This window comes from Corvus brachyrhynchos, unplaced genomic scaffold, assembly GCF_000691975.1.
Source record: "Corvus brachyrhynchos isolate BGI_N302 unplaced genomic scaffold, ASM69197v1 scaffold99, whole genome shotgun sequence".
Lineage (NCBI taxonomy): Eukaryota > Metazoa > Chordata > Aves > Passeriformes > Corvidae > Corvus > Corvus brachyrhynchos.
The window spans coordinates 22,654-32,483 of record NW_008239778.1 but is presented as its reverse complement, the minus strand read 5'-3'; the positions used below and the strand labels follow the sequence as shown (position 1 = coordinate 32,483).

The following is a 9,830-nucleotide window of genomic DNA, read 5'->3' as shown; positions in this document are numbered from 1 at the left end:
TCTGGACAAATTGAGGCTGAATGAGGTGAGGGAATTTCTCTTGAGCCTTGCTTGGTCCATCCAGTCTGTTCTCTGAGGTGTTGCCTGATGTTGCAGAAGTTTTTTGGCCTTTGTGATGTATTCTGTGGTGGAGTAAGAGCTTGCCTCCTTAGCTTGTTCTCCCACATGGAACAGGAGCTCTGTCTGGGCTCCTGGCTGCCAGGAACAGCCCAGTGTCCTGCACAGGGGTGATGAGTTTCATTTCTGACCCAGGTGCCGTTCATCGCCTTCTACAGAAAGGAGTATGTGGAGCCAGAGCTGCACATCAACGACCTGTGGAGGGTCTGGCAGTGGGATGAGAAGGTGAGGATTATTTTCATTTCTGGTTGTCCCATCCATCTTTGTCTTCCCACCTGATACTTTCAGCAGAGTTCATTTTGGCCATGTTGGGGTTTTTTACCCATGTCTTTTTGCATGTTTGCTGACACGTGGTGGTAAAGGGATATCTGACAAAATAGTATTCAAAAAAAATCCTTCCCCTTCACTGAGTTCCTTTTGTGCAGTGCAGGTTGTTTCTCTACTATCAGATCCAAACCTTGTTGGTTTTTTTTTTTGGTTTTTTTTTTTTTTTTTTTTTTTTTTTTTTTGTTTTTTTTTTTTTTTTTGTTTTTTTTCTGTTAATATCTTTGAGATGACACCTGCCACATGTCACATTTGGCTTTGGCTGTGGATGAAAATTTTAATGATTATTTTTATATGACAAATATCCCAAAATGCTGGAAGTCCCTGTTTGGGAAGGGAGGAGACAGGTGACACACTGCAATGGGGTGTTTCACTGGAATTCTTTTGTTCTCATGTCAGTGGACCCAGCTGAAGATCCGCAAGCAGAACCTGACACGACTGTTTGAGAAGATGCAGGCCTACCAGTATGAACAAATCTCTGCTGACCCAGACAAGCCCTTGGCTGATGGAATAAGGGCCCTGGATACTACTGACATGGAGAGGTAGAGAGCCATGACTTTTATATTCATCCTAAAATGACTTAAAATGTGCATTGAATTACCCAAACAGCACAAGCACTCTGGCTACTGCAGAGCACCAACAAAGCCAGTAATGAGAAGTACTTAAAATTCTTTTGCAACATGAGTCCAAGGGCTCCTCTGCTGCCTAACCTGAGTCAGAGCAGGTTCCTTGAGTGCTCTGAGCATGGCCCAGCTGCAGGCAGGGTGTAATGTGCTGGTTTTCTGTAGGCTGAAGGACGTGCAGTCCATGGATGAGCTGAAGGATGTGTACAATCACTTCCTGCTGTACTATGGCAGAGACATCCCCAAGATGCAGAACGCTGCCAAGGCCGCTCGCAAAAAGCAGAAGCGTATCCGGGAGGATGGTGAAGAGGAGGAAGGTTTGTCTCCCCACGTTTGATAGTTTTCTCCTTGTGGGCTGCTTGAAAACCCTGGTTCAAAAGAGCAGGATGAAGGTTTGGTGAAAAGCCCATGTGTTTGCACAGAGCATCTCTGCTGGTCATTTCTGTCTCAAGTTAGTCCCAGGTCTTTCAGGCACCTCTGAAAATGTTTAGGGTTTACCACACAAGGTGCTTTCCAATGGAACGTGAATGCCACCTCTTGTGTCAGGGATCAGCAAGCAAGAACCGGCCATCTTGATGTGTGTTTTAATGTGCAACCCAGAGATACTCCTATTAAAACTGAACATAGTGACACTGAAGATAGTGTTTCCAGGGTCTTTTTCCAACCCTGAATAATTTTAAGGCCACTGTGACCTTTGAGATGCCTTTGTGGGATTTAGGGGCTCTGTTGCACGGTGTAGGTTGTGTTTTATCTCTTTATTGTGCTTCTGACATGCTCCAGCTGTCTGGATGCCTTTCTAATGTATCCTTCCTACAGGTGAAGGGGAGGATGCAGAGGATGATGAGCAGAAGGGGCCTGAGCTGAAGCAGGCTTCCCGAAGGGATATGTACACCATCTGCCAGGCAGCTGGGCTGGGTAAGGCTCTGCTCTGTCCTGCTGAGCATGCAGTGGCCTGGCCCACGTGCTCTGCTGGATGCTGTGACTTACCTGTGCAAGGAAGACTGGTAATTTTGCTCACTATTGGCTTGCAATACCCTTGTCCTCATTTCTTTTTTGGTTTTTTTTTTCTTTTACCAGATGGTCTGGCTAAGAAATTTGGTCTGACACCTGAGCAGTTTGGAGAGAATCTCCGAGACAGTTACCAGCGTCACGAGACAGAGCAGTTCCCTGCAGAGCCCCTGGAGCTGGCCAAGGATTATGTGTGTAGGTCAGTGTGTGGGGGTCTCTGTGGAGTTACTGTGGATGTAATGCAAGTGAGGGGATCTGGAGACATTTTTCTAAGCCTTCACGTTGCATTTTTGCTTGTAGTCAATTCCCAAGCCCAGAAGCTGTGCTGGAAGGAGCTCGGTACATGGTGGCTTTGCAGATCGCCAGGGAGCCCTTGGTCAGACAGGTCCTGAGACAGACTTTCCAAGAACGAGCTAAAATCAACATTTCACCAACCAAAAAGGGGAAGAAGGTAAGGAAGGGAGCTCTGACTCCATGGCTGAATTCAGGGAAGGATCTAAATAGCACACAAATGCTTGTTCTCGTGTGTCAGTGGCAACTCTGAATAAATCTCAGAGCAGCACTGAGCTGGGTTGTAGAGCCCAGCTCAGCAGCATGCTGCATTTTTAGTCTCAGCATTTTACCAGATGAGATGTTGCCTTCAATTATTGGAACAGTCTCTGTTTCTCTGGGACTGGGAAGCAATTCCTCTGTGTCCTGCTGGGGAAGGAAATGCAGACTGGCAGGCATAGGGCTGAGGGAGTATTGAATAAAAACCATTGTCTGCTGTGGCATACAGAAGGGTCTTTCTTCATGAATGCCCTGTGTGCATGCTGACTGTCTCTCCTCTTTCCCAGGATATTGATGAAGCCCACTATGCCTATTCCTTTAAATACATGAAGAACAAGCCTGTGAAGGAGCTGCGAGATGACCAGTTCCTGAAAATGAGCCTGGCAGAGGACGAGGCACTGCTCACCATAGATATCAGCATTGACATGAAAGGAGTGGAGGGGTGAGTTCCCACTGGCTGTGCCATCCCTGACATGGCACAGCTCATTCATCCAGTGCTGCTGTGCTCTTAGAGCTCCTCTGTAACCCAAACTACTTCTGCAAGTCATGGCCTCAGTCAGTTTCCTGCACCTCAAAGTCAAGCAGCCTTTCAAGATTCTTTTATTGTCTTGTTGAAAACTTTAGCAGACATCTGTCTTCCTCACTTGAAGGCAAACTCTTAAACCTTTGGGATTTTTGTGGAAGATGGAGCTTGTTTCCCAACCAACTTGGTTCCCTTCCCTGCACATCTGAGTGGCCACACTGTGCAATATGGGTGTGCTGGGGTGTCTGAGGTCTGTCTACAGCATCTCTTCTGCAGCTAAAGCAGCATTTGATGGGAGGGTTGGCTCTTCCCTAATTTTTTTCAAGCAGCTACCTGAATCTGAGGCGCTGCTACTGCATCCCTGTGCAGGAACCTGCCAGTGATGGTGTCCATGCAGGTGTTTGGAGTCTTTCTGTATCTCCTCTTGTCCTTTCTTGCAGTTATGGCAGTGACCAGACATACTTTGAGGAAATCAAGCAGTTCTATTACCGGGATGAGTTCAGCCACCAGGTGCAGGAGTGGAATCGGCAGCGCACCATGGCCATCGAGCGCTCCCTCAACCAGTTCCTCTACGTGCAGATGGCCAAAGAGTTAAAGAACAAGCTGTTGGTGGAGGCCAAGGAGTACGTCCTCAAGGTGAGATGGGGCACAGGTTTGAGACAGAGCTGGGCTTGTAAATGCTGACATTTCTGGGGATAGCTGCTGACAGGTCATCCACAGGTTCTTGGGAAGGAGGAGGAGGCGGGGGTTGAGTCTGGTTTGACTTCAGCTTCAGAGAAGGGCTATGCCAAGGCCCTTGCAGTGGATTTTCTCACTCCTCTTTGTCCTTTCTCTGCTCTCCCAGGCTTGCAGCCGCAAACTGTACAACTGGCTAAAGGTTGCTGCGTACAGGCCAGATCAGCAAGTGGAGGAAGACGATGATTTCATGGATGAAAACCAAGGGAAAGGGATCCGGGTGCTGGGCATTGCTTTTTCATCAGCCAGGTAGGAGGCAGGGAGTGGCCTCTGTATGTATGTCCAGCTTTAGCAGTCCTCCATGTCTGAGTGATCTCTGTTTGACAGGGACCACCCCGTGTTTTGTGCCCTCGTTAATGGCGAGGGTGAGGTGACAGATTTCCTCCGACTGCCACATTTCACAAAGAGAAGGAATGCCTGGCGTGAGGAAGAGAGGGAAAAGAAGGTGAGCCTTGGTGCAGCTGTCACTGAGATGAACGTAGGTAGCTCAGGACAAAAACCCTCTAGCTTTTCTACTCTGATTTTCTACTTTGCTTTCCAGGCCCAGGATATTGAAACCTTGAAAAAATTCCTCCTGAACAAGAAGCCTCACGTGGTGACAATTGCAGGCGAGAACAGGTCAGTCTTTGTGTTCCTTCCACTTCCCAGTCTCTTTGCAATCCTTTCCTTGTGTCTGTCTACATTTTACTGTCTCCAGGACCCAGCTCTGTGCTCTCCCCTCAGTCCCTTCGGCTGTCTCTCCCTAGGGATGCTCAGATGCTGATGGAGGATGTGAAGAGAATTGTTCATGAGCTGGACCAAGGGCAGCAGCTGTCCTCGATCGGAGTGGAGCTGGTGGACAATGAACTGGCCATCCTCTACATGAACAGCAAGAAGTCTGAGGTGAACTTTCTGCTACTCCAGCTCTCCCTTAGTTTGTTGCTCATTCGTGCTGTGTCATCCTCCATTTGTTGTGCTGGCCTTACATCATCCTCTGTCTCGTATGATCCATCTGGACAGTCACATACTGATCTTTGGATCAAGGCAAAACATCTTAGGCTTCCCTGAAGCGATCAGCACCAGCAGATGCACAAAGTGGATATTGATGTAGTTGGAAATGAGTGAGATTGTTCCATTACTGATTGCATTAAGAGCTCGTGGGAGCCTTTGACCTCAGCTTTCTTTGCCCTGAGTACCAAGTGCTTCTTTGCTCCAGTCCCTGTCTGATGTGTCTTTGCTGTTTGTGGTACAAAGTGTGGAAACGCCACGAGGGTTTTGCCTGATTCTGTGTCCTGTTGCAGAATGAATTCCGGGATTACCCCCCTCTGCTGCGTCAGGCCGTGTCCCTCGCTCGCCGCATCCAGGACCCCCTCGTTGAGTTCGCCCAGGTCTGCAGCTCTGATGAGGATATTCTCTGCCTGAAACTCCACCCTCTGCAGGTAAATTTTCCTTGGGCAAGGGAGATCCTTCTCCGCAAGAGAAAGCAGCCTGTGAGGGTTTGCTTTCAAAGAAAAGGTTTCCAAGTTAAACTTGTGCAAGTTCTGCCTGTTCTGTGCTATATTCAGGCTACACAGCACCTTTCTTTCTGTTTTTTTTTCCCTTTGCTTCTTCCTTATCAGCCTTTAGGCTGTTCTCAGGGGTAACTGAGGTGCAACACAACTCCTGGGAGCCAGTGTGTTGTGTTTGGCTCATGGCAGAGGGTTGCACAGATCCATCTTTTCCAGGGCTAACACCTCTTCTCTCTGCCAGGAGCACGTGGTGAAGGAGGAGCTGCTGAACGCGCTCTACTGCGAATTCATCAACCGTGTGAACGAGGTGGGGGTGGATGTGAACAGGGCCATTGCTCACCCCCACAGCCAGGCTTTGCTGCAGTACGTGTGTGGCCTGGGACCACGCAAAGGCACTCACCTGCTGAAGGTAAGGAGGCTTCTTGGCCCTGCCTACAAAAACAGCATGTCACCAAGACTGTGTGAGTGCTCAGGAGGTGACTCAGGGTCCCGTGTGCCAGGTGCAGCTGACAGCTCTGTTGATGTGTGTTTTTACCTCGCTGTGCCTCGCCCCGAAGCTACACGTGGACTTGTGTCCTTGACAGACCCAAACAGCTCAGCAGATCCGTCAATCCCAGCCAGCTCCCAAACCCACAGGAATGGATGTGCTGTCAGAGCGTCAAGACACCTCCACAGTGTAGAAAACACGAGGCAAAAAGCCAGCGCTTTTCCTGAGAGTTGGAGCCGTGATGATGTGGAATCATCATCTTTCACACAGTGTTGAGGCACTGGCAGGGAGCAACAACTTAAAGAGTTGTGATGGGCGTGTGTCAGATGCTTTAAACACTGCAGTGTGCTGTGTGAATCGTCAGCTTTTTTCCCAGAGAATCACAATGGTTTGGGTTGGAAGGGACCTTAAATATGTAATTCCAACCCTTGGCCATGGGCATGGATACCTTCCACTAAAGCAGGTTACTCAGAGCCCCATCCAGCCTGGCTTTGAACAACTTCCAGGGATAGGAAGTCCACAGCCTCTGTGGGCAATCTTGTGTTTGAATAGCAGGGTTTATGCTCTTGCCTCTATCAAGGTTTATATTCCTGCCTTTCTCTGCAGATCTTAAAACAAAACAACACCCGTCTGGAGAACAGGACCCAGCTGGTTACTATGTGTCACATGGGACCCAAAGTGTTCATCAACTGTGCTGGCTTCATCAAAATTGACACAGCATCACTGGGTGATAGGTGGGTATTGGGTTGTATTTGATGTCCTATGGGGTATGGAGTTAGTGTGAGTGACAGGCTGAAGCAGTGACCTTCCCTGAGTCAGTGTTCCCCAGAGTTTCTGTGTGGCCCCTCTGACTTTTAGCCAAGTTCAGGTATTGCTGGTTATTAATCTGATTCTTAAGGGCAGCTGCACTTGCACAGCAGCAGTGTGAGCTGCAGAACATGAATTATATGGCTTACTCTGGAGTGAAAGACCCTTTGTGGTCAAGAGGAACTAAACTAAAACCAGTTGTTCCCTAAAATAGTCATGCAGTTGTCAGTAACCCATGGGCACTTCAGCTTAGTTTCTGCCTGGTCCTTCTGTGACAGTATTTTATTTTTCTAAAGTTTCAACCTTGAGAAATAACTCAGCAATTTGGCTTCCTCTTAAACCAGTAGCAATACTGGGACTTTTATGGAGCATTAAGTTACTGGTGACTGCACGAGAGGGGTTTTGAGGACAGCTGTGACCTTGTTTCTGAACCTCTGACTGCTTTGCACAAAGGGTCACTTACTGGAAAGGTGCTTTCTCCAGGGTTTTTTGCCTTTGAAAAGCAATCTGAGAAAGGACACCTGGCTGAATCCCTGCATTGAGTGATCCAACCCCGCTAGATCCCTTGATTCTTGAAGGATACAAATCCCAGAGACGCCAGGGGCAAAGTGTAGCCCATCCAAGCAGCTCGATGGCAACACTGAATTTGTATGAGGAGAGAAACTGCAGGGAGCTGTGTGCTTGTAGAGCAGCTGTAGTACACAGGGATCAAATCCACCCAGCATCCAAAATGCCTGGCTGTATCTTTGGAGCTGCAGACTGGAGTTTGCCAGGTCTTGCCTTGGCTCCTGTTGGCTTAGCAATGAATAATTCATAGTGTCTTTTTTGGAGCTCTTTGTTCCATGGAGGGCAGGGGTGGTGCTCGACATTGTGCTTGATCATTGAGCTGCAGGAACAGCTGGAACCCTCAGAGCCCTGATCTGAGCATTGGTTTTGTTTCAGCACTGATTCCTACATTGAAGTCCTAGATGGCTCTAGGGTCCATCCTGAAACCTATGAATGGGCAAGGAAAATGGCAGTGGATGCCCTGGAATATGATGAGTCAGCTGAGGATGCAAATCCTGCAGGAGCTCTGGAGGAGATCCTGGAAAACCCTGAGCGCCTGAAAGACCTGGATCTTGATGCCTTTGCTGAAGAACTGGAAAGACAGGTGTATTGGGGATTCCTGGTGCTGAAAAACAGAGGAGAAGCTCTGCTGCCCAGCTGGCATTCTCATGTTTTATAGCTGGTGACCCTTTATCCTTTTTAGGAGCTGGGCATTAGCTGTGCTGTCGTAAAATGTATAAACAGCCGTGATGAGCAATCAGTGTCTGACAATGGCATGTAGTAAATGCTTGCAGAAAGTACACTTGGGGCAGGAGACAGTAATTAGACCATTTAAGCTCTTCTCCATTAATTTTTTTCTAAATATGTTTGTCCTTTTGACCTCCTCAACATCCTGTGACTGAGTTTCACCATTTGTAGGTACCTGCTGCATTCCACTTCTTTAAATTTGCTGTTTGATAAGTTCCTTGAGTTCTTCCATAACTGACACTGGGTTCCCTACTGACCTTCTTCCTGCTTCTCATGCCTTTATAACCTCTGAATCCCACACAGGGCTACGGTGACAAGCACATCACTTTGTATGACATTCGAGCTGAGCTGAGCTGCAGATACAAGGACCTGAGAACCCCGTACCGTTCTCCCAACACAGAGGAGGTCTTCAATATGCTGACCAAAGAAACTCCAGAGACATTTTACATAGGTACATCCCTGTCCACATCCCTGCTTTCTGTCCTCCTAAGTTGACACAGGATGTGTGAAGGTGGGCAGAGGGATCTTAGTGAGCATGATGCTGGGACAGTGCTGTGGTGGAGTGTGAAGCAGCTTGTCAGGTACCTGGGTGGTCTCCTAAAACCTTCAAGCATGAATAACAACCTTAGGTAGAGGAAACTGCCCAGCTCTGCAGTTCTTCAGTCTTTCCTTCCCCTCTCCCATCACCCCACAGGTAAAATGATCATCTGCAACGTGACTGGGATTGCCCACAGGCGCCCACAGGGAGAGAGCTACGACCAGGCGATACGGAACGACGAAACTGGCCTTTGGCAGTGCCCTTTCTGCCAGCAGGACAACTTCCCAGAGCTCAGTGAGGTGGGGCTGCTTCTCCTGACAGGCCTGCCTTTGTCAGGAGCCTGCTAGCAGCAGGCTGGAGTGTTGTGTAGGGTTCTTGGGAGAAAAGGTATTAGAGCCAAGATTGCATCCACAGTGGCCCAGGATCCCAAGCTCTGATGTGGCCTTTGGCTGTAAATAAAATCTGTTGCACTTCTGACTAATTGCTTCAGTATAGATTTGACAGATGTTTTATGGCTACATTATGGATTTTAGAGTGAAATGGACCTGGGGCTAAGCTGAGCAGTTCTTTGCAGATACATAAAGCATTCTTGTTTGTGGTCTGGGATTGTGTTCTACGCACAGAAATTGCCCGTGACACTGAGAACAGAAGGCTGTGCCACCTTCTCAATTTTAAGAACTTATCTGGACCACCTGCTGCTTAATGCAGCTGTACTTTAGGTCCCTTCTAAACACTGAATTCCAGCCTGGGTAATCCCTGACTTTAAACCCCTATAGTGTTCATTAGAGACCAGCCCTGGCTGCAGGCTGGTGTTCAGGGTCTAAAAACGTTCTGACCTTCCTGGTTGCAATGTCCCATAAGCTGAGCAGAGCTGGAGGAGGAAGATTGCATTACTGGGTGGCATTTGTTGCAGTCCTCTGTCCCCTGCCCTTCTACAAGTCTCTGTTGGCTGCACCACTTCGCTGACACGGCTTTTGGACTTGTTTTGAATATGAACTGCTGGGGCTATTTTGTTTCCATGCTGAATGATTTATTTACTTTTGCCTTGCTCAAGGTTTGGAACCATTTTGACAGCGGTTCCTGCCCGGGTCAGGCCATTGGCGTGAAGACACGTCTGGATAATGGTGTTGCTGGCTTCATCCCAACAAAATTTCTTAGTGACAAGGTGGTCAAGAGGCCAGAAGAAAGGGTGAAGGTACGAAAACAATGGATTTTCACACCCCCAGCATGAGCTGGAAGAACCTGGAGCCAATACCAAAGACTCAGAGTTTGGTTAATAACACTGTTGTTAAATGACTTTTCTGACCTTATTTTCATGTGAGGACTTTAAATCAGCAGG

The 9,830-nt window shown here is 48.2% G+C and overlaps 1 protein-coding gene across 2 annotated transcripts in view; it reads left to right on the top strand.

Annotated features, from left to right (window-relative positions):
• SUPT6H (SPT6 homolog, histone chaperone) overlaps positions 1–9,830 on the top strand; it is a 26,177-nt gene that overhangs the window by 9,470 nt on the left and 6,877 nt on the right. For both annotated transcript variants that reach the window (XM_017743040.1, XM_017743039.1), the window contains 19 exons: positions 253–342; positions 841–983; positions 1,230–1,381; positions 1,881–1,979; positions 2,142–2,271; positions 2,373–2,523; positions 2,909–3,063; positions 3,585–3,780; positions 3,989–4,128; positions 4,207–4,324; positions 4,421–4,497; positions 4,626–4,761; positions 5,160–5,297; positions 5,608–5,775; positions 6,460–6,587; positions 7,603–7,810; positions 8,257–8,404; positions 8,648–8,790; positions 9,546–9,686. In XM_017743040.1, coding sequence (XP_017598529.1) covers positions 253–342; positions 841–983; positions 1,230–1,381; positions 1,881–1,979; positions 2,142–2,271; positions 2,373–2,523; positions 2,909–3,063; positions 3,585–3,780; positions 3,989–4,128; positions 4,207–4,324; positions 4,421–4,497; positions 4,626–4,761; positions 5,160–5,297; positions 5,608–5,775; positions 6,460–6,587; positions 7,603–7,810; positions 8,257–8,404; positions 8,648–8,790; positions 9,546–9,686 — 2,661 coding nt within the window. The remainder of the gene's footprint in view (positions 1–252; positions 343–840; positions 984–1,229; positions 1,382–1,880; positions 1,980–2,141; positions 2,272–2,372; positions 2,524–2,908; positions 3,064–3,584; positions 3,781–3,988; positions 4,129–4,206; positions 4,325–4,420; positions 4,498–4,625; positions 4,762–5,159; positions 5,298–5,607; positions 5,776–6,459; positions 6,588–7,602; positions 7,811–8,256; positions 8,405–8,647; positions 8,791–9,545; positions 9,687–9,830) is intronic.